The sequence below is a fragment of the Notothenia rossii genome (genome assembly GCF_949606895.1).
Source record: "Notothenia rossii genome assembly, chromosome: 7".
Classification (NCBI taxonomy): Eukaryota; Metazoa; Chordata; class Actinopteri; order Perciformes; family Nototheniidae; genus Notothenia; species Notothenia rossii.
The window spans coordinates 64,943,806-64,965,250 of record NC_136905.1 but is presented as its reverse complement, the minus strand read 5'-3'; the positions used below and the strand labels follow the sequence as shown (position 1 = coordinate 64,965,250).

At 39.3% G+C, this 21,445-nt stretch overlaps 3 protein-coding genes across 4 annotated transcripts in view; 2 read left to right on the top strand and 1 right to left on the bottom strand.

Annotated features, from left to right (window-relative positions):
• The first annotated feature begins 820 nt into the window (after nucleotides 1–820).
• On the top strand, nucleotides 821–5,468 carry tmem50a (transmembrane protein 50A). The gene is made up of 7 exons (XM_079691401.1): nucleotides 821–976; nucleotides 1,571–1,676; nucleotides 2,317–2,429; nucleotides 3,535–3,602; nucleotides 3,835–3,927; nucleotides 4,755–4,815; nucleotides 4,913–5,468. Exons 2-7 carry the CDS (start codon nucleotides 1,575–1,577, stop codon nucleotides 4,956–4,958), a joined length of 483 nt encoding a protein of 160 aa, XP_079547527.1. The 5' UTR covers nucleotides 821–976; nucleotides 1,571–1,574; the 3' UTR covers nucleotides 4,959–5,468.
• rhd (Rh blood group, D antigen) lies at nucleotides 5,258–13,397 on the bottom strand. Its single transcript, XM_079691402.1, is given in 10 exon segments — nucleotides 5,258–5,884; nucleotides 7,377–7,456; nucleotides 7,528–7,655; nucleotides 7,982–8,119; nucleotides 8,273–8,349; nucleotides 8,352–8,444; nucleotides 8,596–8,743; nucleotides 8,846–8,996; nucleotides 9,320–9,541; nucleotides 9,813–13,397. Coding segments are annotated over 10 exon segments (1,284 nt in total). The 5' UTR covers nucleotides 9,953–13,397; the 3' UTR covers nucleotides 5,258–5,777.
• A 3,228-nt stretch (nucleotides 13,398–16,625) lies between these two features.
• maco1b (macoilin 1b) overlaps nucleotides 16,626–21,445 on the top strand; it is a 15,680-nt gene continuing 10,860 nt past the window's right edge. Inside the window, exons 1-5 of one of the 2 annotated variants that reach the window (XM_079694752.1) lie at nucleotides 16,626–16,988; nucleotides 18,260–18,401; nucleotides 19,153–19,279; nucleotides 20,444–20,567; nucleotides 21,367–21,445. The exon at nucleotides 21,367–21,445 is cut by the window's right edge and continues 100 nt beyond it. In XM_079694752.1, coding sequence (XP_079550878.1) covers nucleotides 16,909–16,988; nucleotides 18,260–18,401; nucleotides 19,153–19,279; nucleotides 20,444–20,567; nucleotides 21,367–21,445 — 552 coding nt within the window. In that variant the 5' untranslated portion in view covers nucleotides 16,626–16,908. The remainder of the gene's footprint in view (nucleotides 16,989–18,259; nucleotides 18,402–19,152; nucleotides 19,280–20,443; nucleotides 20,568–21,366) is intronic. The other variant, XM_079694753.1, reaches the window with a different exon arrangement.

The following is a 21,445-nucleotide window of genomic DNA, read 5'->3' as shown; positions in this document are numbered from 1 at the left end:
GCTAAGGCCTCTAATCAAGGAAATCAAAAATATAAATACAACTTTTTCAGACATATTTGATCTCTAATGCATTTATTTATTCTAAAATTATCATTTAACTATATTTTATTGTTTATAGGTCCCCTATTATACTGTTTTTCATCAATAGGTCTCAGATATAAACAAACATGTCTCTGAAGTGGGGGTTACCTTGGTTGGTTATTGGCTAATGGTGGCCAAAATCTGATCAGCTCATTTTCAGACAGGTTTTTACATAAATGGATCAGGACAAAAAGTCAGCGAATATTTGTTCCTGGAACTTTCAGAGTCTCTTTACACAGAAGGGACACGTGTTTATGTATAAAAGACATGAAAAAGTGGATTTTTGAAAATTATTTTCGGCTTCGAGTCGAGCTTATCTTGCAGTATTATTAGAAGTGAATGTGAAAGTATAATCAAAATGCTTATTCACAGTGGTTCGTTCATAAACTAGTTCTAAACTTGTACTTCCTATACGAAACTTTTGTGCGGAAATTGTCCCTGCAGAAAATGAAGAAAATGAATCCAAAGTCGGATTGTATATAGTTTAGTGACTGTTTTTAACTTACATAGCAGATAGCACATGTAATACTTTATACTAGAACTGTTGTATTGCACTGTAAATGTTCAAACGGTAGACGATAAATTGTTTTATTTGTCATTACCTTTTAGCATCAACATATTTCGAGGTCATAATATCCACTCCCATTTGTTCATGTATTCGTTACAGTAAAATCATCTATTAATAATGTCACAAAGTGGGCCTGCCTGATAGTCTACTTTTTAAATGGCTTGTAATGTTACCATATTCCCACGTTGTCCACAACACCTGAACGCACCAGTATCAACGTCGATCAAACGGGAGTGCATGAACTGCGCATGTGCATGACCGAGCTGTATCGGAAGCACAAATCGGGCTTAACCAGGGGGTTCACATCAACAAAAACGAAAATAAAAGGTAAGAATTCCTTTGAAAATGGCACTCCAAACAAGTAATGACCCCGGGGTGTGTTTTTACGCTTAGTACTACTGTTGTCGTTTGAGTTATTCTATTATATTTTTTAGCAACTTCGTAGCGAGAAGAAACCTTCAAGGAAATGTTTGCTAATGCCAAAGCGAGCTATGAACAAAAGAACCCGTTGACACAGCCCTGTTTGTATCTGATCTAGACATATAGATAGATATATATATAGATATATATCTATCTCTATCTCTCTATATATATATATATATATATATATATATATATATATATATATATATATTAGTAGTTTTTGTTACAAGTTTAAACTGGATACATTGTCAGCCTTGGTGTCGAATAGATTACCGAGTTAAGTGTACAAATACTTAGTGATAGTTGGTGCTGCTTGGTATATAAACCAGGGAGTTGAGCATCATAGTAACGTACTGCGGTTGCGCACAAACATTGTTTTCCCGTTCTAATATCAATTTGTTGGTGAATTCCATTTGGCTAGTATACATAACGACTGAGTATGTCCGGAAACTGTTGATGTTGTTGTTTAGAGCATTTTGACCTTACGCCCTTTCCCAGAGTCATGTCAGGTTTTCTGGACGGAATCCGGTGCGGAGACTGCGAGTGCAATGTGGACTGGGGGGAGAGAAGAAACGCCATCGCTTCTGTAGCTGCTGGAGTTCTGGTATATACATGAGCTTCTCAATAACGAGCAAACAAACTAGCTAAGGAGATGAAAGTGCAAGGCCTTCCTTCTCTTTGTTTGCATCTGGCTCCTCGCATTTATTATGTAGAGCAGTGGTGTAAAGTACTGTACTTAAGTACAATTTTGAGGTACTTTTACTCCACTGCATTTATTTAGTAACTTTGTAGATTTAGTTTAGCGATGTGAAATATAATCAACACTTAAATCAGACTTTAGCAACACCTAGAGTACATCTACAAGCTACCCTGCACCATACTAGTAATTAAACTAGCTGCACCTTTACCAGCTTTGATTACACTCTCTTGCAACATATTGTGTATATTATTCTGAAATGGACCAATCTGCATAATTAGTAATTCTACTTTTGATTTATATTTTGATGCTTGTACATTTACTTGAGTAACATTTTGAATGCATTACCTTTTACTCGAACAGACTATTCCTGCACTTTGGTACATCAACTTTCACATAAGTACAATATCTAATTATTCTTCCACCTCTGATGCAGAGCTTTATATACCTGTTTTACCAGGGTACACATTTATTACACATTTTCTGACATCCATGTTTGTTTCGTTCATGAAACTCCTGTGGCTAACTGTGGATCTTGTTGTTGCAGTTCTTCACTGGTTGGTGGATCATCATTGATGCAGCAGTGAAATATCCTGAAGAGGGGGAGTTTCATCATGCCTACCACACCTGTGGAGTCATCGCTACAGTGGCCTTTCTCATGTGAGACATACTCTGTCAGAAGTCTGTTTCTGTCACTGGAAATGTTTGACAATATGGTCCTATCATAAGTTTCATTATTTATTATTTTGGGTGCACTCGGCTGAAAGCAGCCTCAGGTTAAAGGCTCATCTCCAGGTCTAACTTACTGTATGGAGTTGCCCCCCCCCCCCCCCCCCCCCCCTTTGTCATGAGATGTTATCACGTGACCTCATTTTAGTCACATGATCACCGATGGTCCTGAATAGGGAGGGTAGTAACCCCTGTCTTTGTTCAATAATTATGTCAGATTTGAATGGCCTTCTTAAAGGACCATTTCACCACAAAATAATAATAAAACAATACTTCTCCTCTGACATGAATGCTATTGTCAATCTGGGTTGTTTTGGTGTGAGTTGCAGATTACTGGAGACATTGGCTGTAGAGATGTCTGCCTTCTTTTCACTATTATGGAACCGAATGGAATTCTGCTTACTGTGCTCCACAAAAAGACATGTGTAGTTCAGTTATAGTAGAACAGGAGAAAATGCATTTTCATGTAGGAACTATTGACTGTGCAGGAGGAAGGAATATCTTCTAATGGATATATTAAGCATCTTAAGAAAAAAGTTAGTGGGCTATCTTGTTGGTCATGATTTCTGGAGAGCAACACTGTTGTTGACTTTAAAACAAAAATAGTTTAGCCTTGTTAGCATCCCAAACAAAGTGCCGTCTTGTTTAATCAGATTGGAGATATGGCAGACATCTCCTCAGAGGATATCTCAAACACCAAGCTCACACCAAAACAATCTAGAAAATCTGAATTGATAGAGGAAACGCACTCGTTTAAAAAAAAAATTGAAACCAACCCAATCTCCTGAACTGAACTGAGCTGCTCCAGGGCATGGTGGAAAGCACCAATTAACTTGGACCTTTTTTTCGATTTCCCAGCTCAAAAAAGGCTGCAGTTTGGGAGAGCGTCATAATGCTCATACTTCTTAAAATCTAAAGGAAAAGCATTCTTAATATACACAATTATTAACATAGAGTCTGTCATGATAAGCAATCAGGTGAAGTGAAATTATTTAGAAGCTGATGTGTTTGTAATTCTCTCCTTCGACTTGTTTAGGATCAATGCTGTTTCCAACGGCCAGGTGAGAGGGGACAGCTATAGTGAAGGCTGCATCGGACAGACAGGTGTGTATGATTGGATATGATCAACTGTGTATATCTCACCACAAACACCTAATTCACCCCATTTATATACATGGCTTTTTTACTGGACATACCTCTGCAGCACTTTCGCTGTAATATCAGACCATTTCCTTGTAATAGTGTTACAACATACATGTCAAGCAGTTTAATCCAACTACATAAAAAAAATGTAATGTCCACACTGTAACGCAGCCTCTCTTATCTATGTTTGCAGGCGCTCGAGTTTGGCTCTTCATCGGCTTCATGCTGGCGTTTGGCTCCCTCATCGCCTCTATGTGGATCCTGTTCGGAGGATTCGTAGTTCCTCGTAAGTCGCAACGTGCACCAATTGCAGAAAAAAGAGAGAAGCCAGTATGATGCAATAACTTAAATACTAGGGCTGTCAAGTTAACGCGTTAATAACGATACCATCTACAAGCTGATGCTGACAGCCCCGCTCCTGCTGCCCGCTTGCGGCAGACCACACTTCCACGCTCACCGGCAGGCACCGACTGGCCATCGGGAGGACCGGGAGTGTGTGTGTGTGTGTGTGTGGCGCGAGAGAGAGACCTTACGTGTATTGCTGTTGTTAGCATCTGGTGCTAGCTAGCTGCGCTAACGGATATAAGGAGCTGTTTAAATCAAAACAGAGGAGTGATATTTCGCCGACAACTGCGCCGAGCACTTGACTTTATGCAGGTAGCCAGACAGAGGGGGACATTGTGGGAAAAGTAAGCACACTCAGCACGGATAGTGCGCGCAACATGATTGCAGCGTCCAGGCAGCTCCCGTTCGAGCATGTGCCTTGAGTTGCACATAGCTCTAACGATCCATATCACTCGTCATTGTCATTGTTCAAATGATAATAAACATTTGCATAAAGCATATTTGTCCACTCATATGTTGATAAGAGTATTACAAACTGGAAAAATATTTCTCTAAGGTACATTTAGAACAGATAAAACATTTGCGATTAATTTGCGATTTAACTATGGACAATCATACGATTAATCGCGATTAAATATTTTAATCGACTGACAGCCCTATTAAATACATTTGGTGTATAAAGAGAGCTCTTCATTTACTAGATTGAAATGTCGAATTATAACTGCTTCCTTACTTTGTAACTTGTGTTCTATCTCTTGTCTCGTGCAGAAAAGCCTGTCGTGTACCCCGGTATCGCCATCTTCTTCCAAAACGCGTTCATTTTCTTCGGGTAAGTTCCTCCCCAGCATCATCCTACAAACCATGCTTATTTTCTCACAGATTTTTGGGGGAAATATTTGTCTCACACTGTCTTCTTGTCTCCTTAGGGGTTTGGTCTTCAAGTTTGGCCGTACAGAGGACCTGTGGCAGTAATGGACTCTGTGTGTCTTTGTGTCCACTGTTTATACACTCTGCTTTCTCTATTGTATAAGACAATATGCTTTAGTGGTTATTCACTTTATATACAAACTTTTTTAGCTTTCAAATTAACTTGTTTAATTTATATTGTTTGCTGTATAATGGAACATCTTTAAATGTGTCTATTTGCACTCAACTGTTTAGCCATGTTTGTTCTAATGTTGTACAGCTTGTGTTTCTTGGGAGCTTTATTTCTCTGAACTGTCCACATTTAGTTTGGGAATACTTACTTTTAACATCTTTTTAATCTGGAAAGTCTTTTGAGTGGACACAGCATACATTATTATGGTACAAACCATCATTGAGGGCAATATTTCATAATACTGTACACATTTACTGAATGTAACCATATGGGTTGTTTTTGACTGCAACACCTACCTATTTGCTTGTGTAACATCAAAACCATGAGGTGTGTTTCTTACAACTGTGGCAGCATTAAACAGCAACATACCGTGCAGAAAACAAGTCTTGCATTCATGCTTTTATGTTTTATTTTTTTATTTTGCACATATAAAAAACATCAAGATACTTTGCACTCAGTAAGCAAAATGGTGTAAAATGATATATATCAATATGAATGGACACCAAAAATAGCTTTCCAGAATCTTGGTCTTCTTACTTTCGCACTGCAAGATGGGGAAACTGCAAAACAGGAAAATATGTTGTTCAATGCTGTACGACGAAACGTTTTTTAAAATTATTTACTGCTTTGTGAAATGATCAAAATTTACAATACACATTTTCAGTGCAGTTATACATTTGTTTTTAGCCAGATTATTGCTTAAAAAGTAACTGTTGTTGGCCTACCTCCCAGAAAGCCTGATCATCAAAACACTTCTTGTCTTGGGGAGGCCTCCAGAAGTTCCACTTGAGTAGGAGCCCTTAAAACAATGACATATTGAAGTAAAAAAACACGTTTAAATGGAAGGTAGACCTGCAACGATTAGTCTACTAATTTATAAGTTGATCAGAAAAATAATCACCAACTTTCTTTGGTATTATTGGTAGTTTTTATGCAAAAATTGTAATACACGTGTTATTTTTGTCTATTAAATGTGGGGATTTAATGGTTTTTAAAAAAATATATTATATTAAAAATGAATATAGGGTTTTAAACTGACCTGTTAAGCCCTGAGCCTGTTTTTCAGGTCTCATGCTCGAAAATGACATTCCCAGAACAAATGGCCATATCTTCCCTTCTAAAAGGGTTAAATGAATAATATTTTTTCTCAAAGAAAGGTTTCATCAGTGAGTTGGATTTAGAAGTGTCAGAATCAATTTAGATGTCTTTATTTTTGAAGTAAATTCAGATAACAGTAAAAAAATGTAAATTATTGTGTCCGTCCAAAAAAGAAAAATGACTTATAGTGAAAACCACCCTTGAATGATGGGATGGTAGACTAAAAGCTTTAGGAATCCAAACTATAACATATAATAAGTACCCTGTATGAAGGTTGATGCAAAACAAGTGAAATTTGACCTTTCTACAGAGATTTAGCACAAAGAAAACACTTCTGGGGTCATTTGGGTGGATTTTCCATATCTCTGGCCCCCCTTGGTCGATTTTGATGATTGACATCTCTTTCTAACCGTCAGAGCCAATGGAATATAGGGGAACTCCCACATACACACACACATTACCAAATAAGGAGTGAGAGTGATGCTCAGCCAAAACCGGAAGCTGCGATAACTCTGGTGGCTACCACCATAGATATATATCTATGGCTACCATTAGCAGCTAACTTTTACTCTCCGATTTTTACATAAAAATTGAATTATGGATTATAAATATTTTTTTCAAAGTGACAGACACATTCAATTAACCTATGGATTAACCCTCAGTCGCGTTATTTTTCGTTGTAATGCCATTGAACACAACATTTGATCAGAATAACAGCTAAGGTGAGACAATGTCCCGTTTTTCCTCCGTAATGCTACGTGTTGTGATGTCTGCGTTTGCTTCCCCTGTCGCGAGTTCTGATCGCTCAGTGATGATACTATACCTATATAATTTGTGGAGTCTCAGCTTTAATCAGATACCTTGTATGTGCAGCTACGATAAGTAGGCTAATAAGGGTATCTTTATCTTGAGTTCTGTGCCAAAGTGCGTTAGCATTTTTCGCTCAGGGGTCATTTAGATGCTTCTTATGAGACTTGTGTTTTGTTTTGGTAAAAATGGTTTGTATCGTCAGTTAGCTGAGATTCTTCCCGTTAATCTGGTAGAACACATTAATAGGTTTTTAAATATTAAAATGCCCTGAGACACTGTTGCTAGCATTCTGTTGTGACTGAATAATTCAAAATGGACCTTCTGTCTTCTTGTATGATTGAGCCAGACTGTTAATAATGGAAGCTACATGAGAGAATACCTACCTATAATGATTCCCATGCACAGACTTAAAGAGATGGTAATGAGGAGAGAAAAGATGTGAAATACAGCAAACCGGATTGCCCTGGGAAGAAAAGGACCAGTTAAACAGGTGATACGCCTTTTGACTGTGTAATGTGATCCTTGTGTTCTTACGTTGTGTGATCATCGCATTCTTTAATCTGTAGCAGGAGATGTGCCAGCCATCCCAGCAGACCAGGCAGTCTGTGTGTGCTCAGGACAGCACAGGTGTCATGGCACTTAAACGCAAGCAGCATGTGGCTCTGAAACATAAGAGTTTATGATGAATCGGAATCAAGATACCTGGAAAAACTGTAGAAAAAAATATGTACAAGTACAATTACAAGTTAAAATAACAATAAATAACAAAAAAGGTAAAGTAAATGTCCAGTAAAATATTAAATACAATTTCAAACAAATAATAATAAAATATATTTATATAAACAGGAAGTTAAAGTAAAAATGTGTATATTATCATATGAACAGTGTATTATCAATAAGATATGGCTAAACTGCAATGGTTTGCCTGCTTATGTCCTAGTGCCATGAGTTGTGATTGATGATTTTTCGTCCATGTGGTGATCAAAACCTTAAGATATCTGAATCCAATGGTGGATACAACAGCAGCAGTGAATCCGATCGCCATGGCTTCCCATGGCTGATGAACCGCTGGCATGGCAACCCCAATAGAAACACCGCCAGCAAGCATGCAAGACTGCAAATGGATCTGAGAGAGAAGTGAGGATGTGTGGCTGTTATTAATTAGAACTATTCGAATTAGAGTGCTATTTGATTATAAGTAAAAGTCATTACGCAACATCCGACAACTGTTCCTGAAAGACCACAACGTTGTGTTATCATATATCAAGTGTCAGAGTACCGGGTTGAGTTTTCCCTTGGGGCTGGAGAGCGAAGACACAGCAGCTGCTGTCACAGCACTGACTGCCAGGGCCAGGAGGTGCTGAGCACGGCCCCCAGCCTCCTCCCAGGGGTACGATTATCCACTAGGACGGAGTTAAAACTGGGCCAAAACACACAGAGAAACAAAGTCCCTGTGGAACAGAGGTTATACATTATGCTTTAGCATGGTGGGTGCTTGCTGATTCATTGTTTCAACATGTATCTCTGTTTGAATAGCTTTCACACTTATTGCAATTATCCTACTGAACCCTATTCGTCAATAACATAAGGAAAACACCTTACCCAATATGGAGAACAATCCTGTTTTGCGATCAACTTTCTCTTTTTCAAATGGTTGCTCGGATCCTTTCCTGTACAGGATCCGGGTCAACATGAGCCCAAAGAAGACCGCGAAAATGTGAAGCAGCATGATGCTGTTCAGAGGCGGGACCTAGAGTTAGAAAACATAATTAGAAACGTTTAAAAGTACTGCATGTGTATAATGTGAACATATTTGGCCACATGTAAGTTGAAGATGTATAGTGGCTGATACCTTCAGCAGAGTCTGGAGGAGCCATTCATTCAGTACAAACCCTGAGACCTCCAGCAGAGCGATGATGATCAGATGGACAGGGTTAGTCTTCCCCAGCACGACTCCAATTGAAATGAGGGCAGAGGTTGCACACATCTCCGCCACCACTAAGCTACATTAAAGGAGACACATTTTAGGGTGTGTACTTGTGTTTTGTTATTCCATTAGAATATATTTACATGCACAAACATTTTAAAAACCATATATTTGTTCAGTGGCTTGCAAGTGGCTTAGGCCTTGAGATACTCAGAAAAGGGCCGGAATATTAATGACAAAATCAGGGGAGAAAGAACTGTATGGCTTGCTTCAATAAAATGGTTTACAGGTTGTTGGCACTCCTGCCCAGAATGCATGTCCTCTTTTTCCTATGGCGAAAGATAGTGTAAGGACAAATGTTTTCTGTAGAGATCATTTGCTCAAAAAGATTTGACCTACCTTTTCAAGTCTATCCTGATCTTTCCTCTGTAATACCAGTTCTCAATGCCATTGAGTATGATAGCCCATTGGGTGAGTATGATAGCCCATTGGGAGGCTTTGACAGCCACAAAGAGGTTGAACCCAGAGCCACTGAAACCATACCACACCAGAAAAGTGCACATGTAGCCAAAACCTAGAATCACCATCATATTCACATCCTGGAAAAATAATGCCAGATACCTGCATTTAAAATAATGATTTATTCTGTGTTTCAGCATACAGCCCATTTTCCCACCCCAAGTCTTCTGCTGCTGAAGAACCAGCAACTGTAAAACCTTATCACTGCCCAACAGTAATAATGGCAGCCCCTCCTTGTTTTCCTAATATGTAACTTAATGCTGCTTTTGAAGAACCTTTAAGAATGAGCTTTAAGTATACATAATTTTCCATTGAATTCACCTTTTAACCCTTGCTATCTCACCCCACCCCCCTTTCAAACTCACCAGGGTACAAGTTGCTGAAGGTAATCCCATACACTTTTACATTGCTTTCAATCTCAATGTAAAAGGCATATATGAGAATGAATCCTAGCTGCAGAACAAGCAGCGGAGCCAAACAGGAGCGCAGACTTGGTGCGTATTGAGGAGCCATTGGAGAAGATCCCTGCACACTTCTCCTCCAACTGACGCAATTGTGGCCCCTGTGCTTTGGACAGGACGCAACCCAGACCCAGGCACATCACTTTGTTTTATCAGATGCTGGGTGGGCAGGACAAACACATCTCTCTTGATTGGTCATGATACCAAATGTATTTGTTCCAACCAAACAGCAACAAACAGGCTTGGGGCTTAAGAGGTTAAAGCCCCAAGCCTGTTTTTCAGGTTTCAGGCTCGAAAAGGACATTCCCAGAACAATGACCATATCGTCCCTTCTAAAAGGGTTAAATTAATAATCTTTTTTCTCAAAGTAATGATAAACCTGTGAGTTGGATGTAGAAAAGTCAGATTGAACATGGTAAAAAACTGTAAATTATAGTGTCCGTCCAAAAGATATTTTGTACTTATAGTGAAAACCAGTGCTTGAATTGGAATAAAAAAGGTGCCAGTACTCTACATCAGCAACTGTTTCAAGTCAATTTATTTATACAGCCCAAAAACAAGTATTTGGCTCAAACTCATATAGTATATCCTATAATGCTGGTGGGTTTGTCTCTTTACTGTATATTTTAGAAAGGCTCACTGTACTTAAACAAAATGACTCAGGGTCCATCTGAGATTAGAGGGGGTGCAGTGGTAAAGTGCTATTTTCATAAATGGGGAGTGGACCTGACACACTAGGGGAGTCCGGGGGCATGCTCCCCCGGGAAGATTTATTTTTTAAATATTGAAGTTAGATGCATCAATCTGGTGCACTTTGAGAGCAAAATTAAGAGATACCTCTCAACATTGATAATGAAACAAATGAAATGAATGCGTCATGAGATGCGTCATGAGATGCCGCCGGTTGCCGGCTGGGCATATTTGTTGTCATGCGTCATGACGTGCTGCCGGGAGCCGGCGGCTGAGTACCGGTGTCGGTACCAGATGTGTTCGGGGTACCATATGTGTTCGGGGTCCGTCTCTTACCAGTGACGTCACGGCGTAATGACGTCACGCATTGTGATTGGCTGTACGGTAATTTACCCACGCTGTCTAGAGTATAGAGGGTTTTTTTGATCATTACATTACATTGTATTTAGCTGACGCTTAACTGCATTCGACCAACAAGATAAAAACTTGAAGAAATACAATAAAACTTGAAGAAAAACAAAAACGAATGAGGAGAAGAACAAGAGAAATTGAAGGTAAGAAGTATATAACGTAATATGGTAGGTAATATGTAATATGTTCAGTGCCGTTGGTACGTTAGTTCAAACAGTAACAACGGACTATTTTTCTTAGCGTATGCATGTCAATTTAAATCAATACATACAACTATTTCACATGTACAATATTTTCTTAGCCCTAATACTTAATACTACTTATTTCGTTTTGATTGTTATATTTGATTATATTATATATTATCAATAAATTATATATTATATATCAATATGATATACTTTTCTATATAATAGATTATCAAAAAAAGTATTTATTAAGTAAGGGATAATGTGCAGCAATCACAATCAAGTCCACAATCGAATCCATAAAGACAAAGTAAATCTGTTTACAGTTGTTTCATATGTATGTTGAGAGGTATCCATATATCTCTTCATTTTGCTCTCAAAGTGCACCAGATTGATGCATTTAACTTCAATATTTAAAAAAAAACACTCCAAAGGGAGTGCTTGTTCTTCCTTCTGTCTGTCTGAATCTGTGTATTCTCATGTTCCGATTAACCCAGACAAATTTTTCTTTTGTGTCTTGATGTGATCTTGAGTCGAGGCTGATCCTCTTGCTGTGGTCCCGCATCCTGGATCCTCTATCCTGAGTTCTGGATTAAGTCGTGGACTTCGGGTCGTGGCTGAACCTGTCTCTGCGGTCCTGCCTGGGTCTCGTCGTGCTGCCTCCCTGAAGGCTCCCACAGGATTGTTGACATCTTCGTGGATTCATCCTATTATTATAGACGCATGCATTTCCTAACATTCGGTCTACCTATGTTGCAAATGTATTATCTCCTCGATTTACACACGGCATCTATTGCACGTCTGTCCGTCCTGGGAGAGGGATCCCTCTTCTGTTGCTCTCCCCGAGGTTTCTCCCATTTTTCCCTTTAAACTGTGGGTTTTCTCTTGAAGTTTTTCCTTGTACGATGTGAGGGTCTAAGGACAAAGGGTGTCGTTTTCTTCTCATACTGATATTCTGAACAAACTGCTGTTGTATTAGCTGTAAAATGTCTTTACTGTAGGGTATTTTTATTATTTGTACAGCACTTTGGCTCGACCAAAAATCGTTTATAAATGTGCTATATAAATAAAACTTGATTTGATTGATTTGATTTGAAAGGGTGTGCGCCAAGGTTCCATATTAGGACCAATAATTTCACCATATACTGTATGTAAATAATCTCGAATAATCTTTCAAATGCTGCTTTCCATTTTTATGCAGATGATACTGTTATTTATTGTTCATCCTCTTCTATAGAGCAAGTCTTGATTTCCTCCAGTCTGCCTTTGATGTTATTCCATCCCATTTATCTCAACTCAAGTTAGTATTAAATGCAGACAACTCCAAACTCATGATATTCTCAAATCGCAAAAAGTTAACTTATTTTCTCCCCAACATTTGTACTGTTCAAGGGACTGACATTGACATTGAAAGGGTCACTACATACACATATCTAGGTTTTATTATTGATCAGAACTTATCTTTCAAGTCACACACTGAAAATGTTGTTTTAAAATTAGGTTTCTCCTTTCAGACAAGGAAACATTTGATCTCTGCAACGTTTTTACCAGTATTGGATTCTGGTGATCTGCTTTACATGAATGCCTCTGACCAGTGCCTAAAGAGTTTGGATACTGTGTACCATTGTGCATTATGTTTTATTACATATATATATATATATATATATATTGTGAGTTTGGAATAAATATGCACTTCATGAAAATTATTAGTTGGTTACTGTTAGTAAAAAAACAGTAAGGTTAATACTGGATGTTTGTTACACTTGGATATGTTTTCTGTAACACTTGTAACATCATTATTCTCCAGTTTATGCATTTGAGTGACTTGCAGTTAATGCTCGACATTCAATTCAAAACCTTTATTTATCCAGGTAAAATCCCATTGAGATCAATGATCTATTTTTCAAGGGAGACCTGCAGCAGTAGGTTCCACATGAAGACATAAAAACATAAACAACAGAACAACAAAAGGACATCATACAGCAAAAAATACAGGGATTACAATTTACATATCTATCCACATGTACAGGTACCAACAGCATCTGACTGTGGAGCATCCAACCGAGCTTTAAAAACATGTAGTGGTACCAGCTTGGTAATTTTACATTCTTTTTGCAGACTGTTCCAAGTTAGTGGAGCTGCACATCTAAAAGCTTTCTTCCCTAAGACAGTCCTAGCACTTGGCACATTTAATAAAACCACAGCATGAGATCTCAGGCAATAAGTACTTTCAATTTGCTGAGAGATTAGGGAGCAGATATAAGATGGTACTTTATCCAACATGGCTTTTCTAAATGAAAATGTACCAGTGAATGAGCCTCAGTACAGTAAGTGATGGCAAAACCGCCTTGGTTTACAGTGTACAGTGATGCGTAAGTGCTTTACAGTTTGTCACAAATCTCAGTGCACTGTGACAGTAAAACCTTATTGTGGTGTAATTATATATCCAAAGCAGTCAGAAGTCAGAAAATCTTTAGTGATGTTTAACCACTCAGAAGACAGCCCATCAAAATGAACACATTGGGACCTTTCAGAGAGGTAGTTCATCTTCTACATATAATAACGGACAAAGTAAAGAATGAAGTGTAGGCTATGTTTAAATGTTCGGAATTTGACCGTGTATGATGGTCCTCTTGAGTTGCCGTACAGCCAATGGCGTACAGCCATTGCTCCGTTTTCATGTTTTTTTAACATGTTTTTCACAAACATTTTCACACGCTAGGAGCATAGGAATAATTCAATTTGGTTCGTCATGATCTGTAGATGTGATTTGCCCCCGAGCACCCCTGGGTAAATTACCGTACAGCCAATTACAATGCGTACAATGCGTGACGTCATTGGTAAGAGACGGCCCCCGAACACATATGGTACCCCGAAGACATCTGGTACCGACACCGGCATTTGCAAGTGCCGGTACCACATGGGTAAAAAGCACTGCGTACCGGTGAGTACCGGCCCAATTCAAGCACTGGTGAAAACTAATCTTGGATGATGGGTTAGTACACTAAATGCTTTATGAATCCAAAGTACAACATATAATAAGTACCCTGTATCAAGATTGATGCAAAACAAGTGATATTTGACCTTTTTAGGCAGATTTAGCAAAAAAAACCTCTTCTGTGGCCATTTGGGTGGATTTTCCTTATCTCTGGCCCCCCTTCTTCGATTTGGACATGTGACATATCTTTCTGACCGTTAGAGCCAATAGAATCTAAGGGAAATCGTCCCGCACACACTAATGTAAAAAAAAGATGACGTCTTTGCGCATTAAATCTTGCTACAGAGCGTAAGAATGGCCTGCTCTACTATTTTAAAACGGAATTGCACATTTATTGCTTATAGATTATCAGAACATTTCAAAGGGGACACAGCCATACTTGCCAACTCTCCCGATTTTCGCGGGAGACTCCCGATTTCATTGCTCTCTCCCGGTTTCCTCCCGGGGTCATATTTCTCCCGCATTTCTCCCGATTTCTGACAAAATCAGATTTACTCAGAACTGTTTCCACTCTGACTTTAATTAAGCTACACCATTGTTTTGTTTCCATGGTAATGCGTCTCTTTAGTAGCGCGCAACTGAAAGTCTGAGATATATCACAGAAAACAGAACAAGAATCGACAACTCTACCCTCTGCTCACTCCTTTCTTGTAAAATTCAGGTCCAGCCCACACATATGCTCCATCAAGGATGGTGCTACAGGCCGCAAGGCAGTGCACTTACAACTACAATAAGCATGTTAATGTTAATCTAATACGGCTCCGGCGATCCACTTTTTGGTGCAGTAATAGGTTAGCATTTTTCGCTCGGGGCTAATTCAGAGGCTCACTGTTAGCATTGTGTGTTTTTTTGGGGGGAAAAAAGGAAAAAGATCAGTTAAATGATTTGTTTCCCGTTATATGGATATAAAATATTCATAGTTTATTAAATATTAAGGTTCCTTAGACGTTGTTTCCTGCAAATGACGCGATTTCGGCCACGGAACCGGGTCCGTGGGGCTTAATTAACACACTGCAATACGATTAAGGTCATGAAAAAAATGCTTTAGATTAATGTCAAATTTCATTTAGTGAAGTCAATATGGTTAATTATATTATAAATATTATTTATTATAATTTTTGTTTGACCATAAGAGACACAACAACATGCAGTGTTGTTAGCTTAAAGCACATCTGGATAACATTACTGTACTGTTATAATCAAAATTATAATCATTTCAAAATAAAATATTAATTATTTGGTTATCTGTGCTACACAAAACGATTAAGGTCCCTTCCGTTTTGGCTGCAAGTCTTTAATAATACTTTCACTCTTTCACTTTTATTTTCATTATGACACTTTATATGGTTCCAACTGCAATGACGGACAGAAATGTACGGTGGCCCTGAAGTGCAAGACACCACAGCATTTCAGAAAATACCACAGCATTTCAAAAAACGCTACAGCATTTCACAAAACACAACAGCATTTCAGAAAACGCCGCAGCATTTCACAAAATGCCACAGCATTTCACAAAACGCTGGCTCTGTCCAATTACAAACAAGAAGTGTTCTCCCTAAGGAATACCCTTTCCGTCCAATGTGAAATGCTGCGGCGTTTTGTGACATGCTGCGGCGTTTTGTGAAATGCTGCAGCGTTTTCTGAAATGCTGTTGTTTTTTTTTCTGAAAGGCTGTGGCGTTTTGTGAAAGGCTGTGGCGTTTTGTGAAAGGCTGTGGCGTTTTCTGAAATGCTGCGGCGTTTTCTGAAATTCTGTTTTTTTTTTTTCTGAAATGCTGTGGCGTTTGGTGAAAGGTTGCGGCGTTTTCTGAAATGCTGTGGCGTTTTCTGAAATGCTGCGGCGTTTTCTGAAATGCTGCAACGTTTTGTGAAATGCTGTGGTGTTTTCTGAAATGCTGTAGCGTTTTGTGAAATGCTGTGGCGTTTTGTGAAATGCTGTGGTGTCTTGCACTTCAGGGCCACCGTAGAATTCATGGGAAAGGTTTTAACGGTTTTAACATTATAAACAACGACAGCTGTATTAACACCCCCTGTTTTACTCAAACACGCACACGCACGCGTCCACTTGTATGTGCACACATTTGAACGTAACAAAACATAGATGGTTCACAAAACCTCTGGGAAAGCCTCTCATGAACTACAGACTCAGTGGGCCTGATATAAATTACCCCCGTTGTGTTGGAATAGTTGGAAATGAGTGTGTTTGTGTCTCGCACAAAGGGAATGTTGTCCAAAAGACTGCATATGTTCTGCTCATAATAAACCAAAGGCAAAAACTGCTGAGGAAAAAAAACCCGCCTCCGTGATAAGTTCATTGGTCGACCAGCGATACCCGAATTGTCCACAAAGATCTGATTGGTTCAACAGGGAGACGTTTCTGACGCAGCGTCCTACTCCTCCTCGCTCTCCCCTGTAACGTAAATGGCTCATCTCTGCATCCGTCAAAGAGAAAGTCCTCTCCGGTTAGATTGATTGGATATACCAGCCGTCTGACAAGCGGACGTACGTAAAACACAGCGCGGCTGTGGCTTATTGAGTCTGCGCTAACAGAAAAGGAGGAGGTTCCCGAATAGAGTCCTTTATTTATTTCTTTGTTTCCAGAGGGGAAAAAATAATAACAGCGACATATACCACAGGCACTTCATTTATTATCTGGGTCCGAATATTCAAGAAAACTGGATAAGATTACAGTGGTTACTCGAAGGCCAAAGCCAAGGGGAGGAGGATGAAGCGGCGCAATGCGGACTGCAGCAAACTCCGACGGCCGTTAAAACGGAACCGAATCACTGAGGGTATATACGGCAGGTAACTCATATGGAGCCAGGCGGAGGGGTCCTCCTCACCACAGTGACGGGGGGCACTGAGTGGGGATGCTTGACGTCTCATACTGTGGAACGTCTCTAACGTTACCATTGATCTCAATGAACTGCAACTGCCAGCTAGCTTATTAACATAGCTAATGGCCAGTGATAGCTTAGTGTATGCTAGCTGTATGTTTTTGTTGTACATTAGCAGGTAACGTTAGCTGTTAAGCTAGCCTTAGCGCTAGGCCCCAAAACAGCCTGTTTTAAACCATGTCACAACGTCTGTTTCTCTGAAATAAGATGCCGTGGGTCCTTGAACACTCACTAACAACCCAGACTATCTACCGTTTGCCCAAGTCAGTTGTCATCTGCTAGCTGCATCTAAATGAGCCGTTTCTCTGTTAGCTAAGGTAGTTTTGGAGCTAGCACAACAACAGCATTGCAAACTTTAACTATGAGTCCCATTTATCTAGTCATATCACAACATATCATTTAAACACGAATCGATACAAATGTGGTTGGCTTTACTTCTGAAGACCATTTGTTGCACTATTAAGACAACTTAAGACTGCTTAGTTTTACACCTGGCTATCTAACTATATGTGACCTATGTGTCTGATAAACTAAACGTTATAGGCCACTGGTTACACACGTGGCATCTGAACCCAGTGATGAGGGGCGGTTCTTGAAATATTGAGCAGGTGCTCCTACCACAAGATAGGAGAACACTCCTACTGTGTCACTTTCTGGGTCTCAGTGTCCTATTGACAGAAAATGTAAACTGTCAAATATTTCTCTTGTAATGTATTGACATGAATCATGGCAATAAACTGCAACATTATGTGTGTATTTATAATCTCCACCATTTTTGAAAAATTGTTATATATTATGCCATGTACAAATGTTGAAATCACTAACACAAAAACAGGTCAGAGTGCAGACATATACCTCATCCTGATGGCTTTACAAGTCCGACATTTCTATGCACTAGTTCTGTATAAATGAAGATTTTCATTTAAATATTTAAACCGCTAAGAGGAAGTGCAATGCAAACTTGCATGTTATCTGTCAAACAGCAGCAATAGGCTCCAGACACCTTGTATTTGATTCACACACACCCACAAAAAACTTACATTAAAGCTGGATCTCCTTTTTGAAGCATTGATCTCAGGTGACATGCCGTTTAATAATGACTATTGGGGGTAAATAAGAGTGTCTTGCAGTGTTTTACAAAACACGTTTCATACAAACTTTTTCCTTCTCATGTTTTAGTACCTTCCTGTACCTGAAGTTCCTGGTGGTTTGGGCCCTGGTGCTGCTGGCAGACTTTGTATTGGAGTTCAGGTTTGAGTACCTCTGGCCGTTCTGGCTCTTCATCCGCAGTGTGTACGACTCCTTTAGATACCAGGGGCTGGTGAGTGGCTATTTCTTTATACTTATTAGGATTTTATAAAAGTCAAGAAAGAGCGTAGACCTTTTTTATACCAATTGTTTTTCGCAATTTAACTTTTAGATTTTCACACAAAAATAAACAAGTACAAACCTACTATAATTATGTTCTTATACTTCATTTTTAATTTTTTCAGCACCATAGCGCTACTGTAACTGCCAGTTTCATGGACACATGCAAACAGTTACTCTATTATCACAGAATTGTATTTCAAAATGCCTTGACCTAAATATAAGCAACTAAATGTCTTCGCATTCGCAATCATATCTTGTTTCATGTTAACTAAACAAAAAGCCTAAACATTGATTCACCTGCTTAGCAAGAGGAACATTCAAAAGTATTGGTAGATAGATCTAATCAGGCGCTAAGTTATTATCCAAAATCCATCATAGTTTGACTTTCCTGTGGGTCCTTTATTGACAGTTTGCTTTCATTGAGCTGCAATCTGTGTAGGTGTGTGTTCTTGGTGAATATGTGTCTCACAGGGATGCACACATGTAATATTCACCTAACGATTTGTGGCATAATTCAACAATGAAATGTGAAGTTTAATCAACCAGAGCAAGATCACTCTAACAAGAATGAAATGTCTTCAACATCTTAAGGGGGGCTGTTAGCCTCAACTCCTATCTTTTACTTTTATATAGAAGATTCTTTAGTTTTATGAAAGCTTGTGTTTCATGATAATCATGCCAGCCTCTCCTCTCTCCTTCAGGCCTTCTCAGTATTCTTTGTGTGTGTGGCGTTTACCTCGGACATTATTTGCCTCCTCTTCATCCCAGTGCAATGGCTATTCTTCGCTGCCAGTACCTATGTGTGGGTGCAGTATGTTTGGCATACAGGTGAGGCCCTCCAATGTGTATAAGTGTCTTGATATATGTAAGTTTAAATTCTGCATATGAGACCTAGCCCTTGATCTAACTGTAGTCTCATTTAATTTGTTTTCTACATTAGTTCTCATAACAATGCAAACAAAACCAGGAAGGAAGAAGCTTTCTGTGTATTCAAATGATGGACTACAAAGATAAAGTGTTCAAAGACCACACTACTTCTTAGAACTGGCTCTATTTCTTGTTGTTCTTCCACTTCCAAAACAGGTGTGAAAAGTGTTGCGCAATCCCCTGCACATTGTGTTATCGTATTTACAAATACTTGGTTTATGCTTCTAAGAATTTAGCATGCTGTGTGTAAGCGAGCCGCACTCTGTAGATAAGTTGTCAGTCTGATTTAGCGGTGTCCCCCGTGTTGACTGAAGGCCAGGTGTCAGATGGGGGAAGGAGAAACACAAGAGTGGTTCCCAGTTGCTTTTTCAGCACTCTAACTTTACGCACCAGTGACATTCTCTGTTGAAGTATTCATATCTCTTAACACTCCACGGCCCGCTGGGGAAAGCCTTGCGGCTTAGTGCAGCCAAGGAAACAATGGGTAGTGTTTGTAGCCTGACAACTGCATGTGTTTTGTAAATAATAGCCATGTAGAGTGCAGAGAAGGCTTTCACAGAATAATGTATGAAAGGTCTATTTTCATCAAGGCTTCACTTACATTTGACACAGATGCTGCTTTAACTGATGACATCGCACTGGAAGATACACTCTTGAACCGCAAACACAAATATAAAGCATATTTGATCAAAATGGAGGTGTGCTGCAAGAGATCGAGAGCACAGTAGTGTAACCATGGAGTCCATAAAGGCTTGCCAATGTCGTTATTCTAAAAAGTTTGTTTCGGACCGTTTTATTGGCTGCAACATCATATAGTAAGCAATAGGGTCAGCTGTGCTATCCCTTTTCATCAAAATAAGCTCAGGCATATTATTGTAAGATAGAAATGTGTATACAGCATTAAATAATGATCCAGGCAGGGACTTGTGAAGGAATAATTAAACCATGATATAGTATTCTGTGCCAACATTGCCATTTTGGTCCTCCTCATTGCTATGGACACAGTGAAGATGGTACATAATGCTGATGTTATAACATGTCTGTCCTGCTTTGTTTTTTTTCCAGAGAGAGGAGTCTGCCTGCCCACCGTGTCTCTATGGATACTCTTTGTGTACATCGAGGCAGCCATCAGATTCAAAGACCTGAAGAACTTCCACGTGGACCTGTGTCGTCCCTTTGCTGCACACTGGTGAGCTGCTGTTCTGTTTAAACTGTGTGAAACTCTGTTCCTGACAGACGGGCTTTGGACTGAAAGGCATGTCTAGGTTTGGTGCCGACTGTGTCAGCATGGTAGAGAGGAATTATGTGGACACAGTATTATATCAACTCATCTCAATGTTCACACTTTTGAATTGCTCTGCACTACATGAAGTCATTAATGACACATGCTTTGTTACGTGTTAGGCTTCTTAGCTTCCTTTTTCTTCCCTTTGCTCATTTTCAAGGCTGGATGACCTGAGTGTTAAAGATAACGATTGAATGCACTTGCATATGCTTTACAGTATAAGTAGGTAGGAAGACTTATACATTTGCACACTTCACAACTGTTGCACCACACTTTCCATTTTAAATCAAAACATTTGATCTCTTATCTTATCTTTTAGGAAGTGTAGAGACATTTACTGTGCCATGATGGGATAACACCACAAAACCTGTATCTTTGCAAATCGGTATCTGTGTTTAAGCTCTAAGTTCTCCCCCTGCATGTTTATAAAATGCTCACCTCTGAAGTGTAGGATTGTAAAATGTGTAAGGTTACATGAGGTCTGCAATTTTAAGAACCCCTACAAGCTTTAAGCACGGTTTGACTATGTTGACTTATGTTATGCGGTGAAGTTTAGCTTCTAACTATATCAATAATTCTAAGGTATAAATAATTTAAGTGCACTATTGTTGCAGTGGCTCATTGATCAATTCGGTATTTTGCGCTGTTGATCTATGAACCAAGAGTAGACTGATGAGTGCTCTTCTTGTGTCCATCTCTGCAGCATTGGCTACCCAGTGGTCACGCTGGGCTTCGGCTTCAAGAGCTACGTAAGCTATAAGATGCGCCTTCGGAAGCAGAAG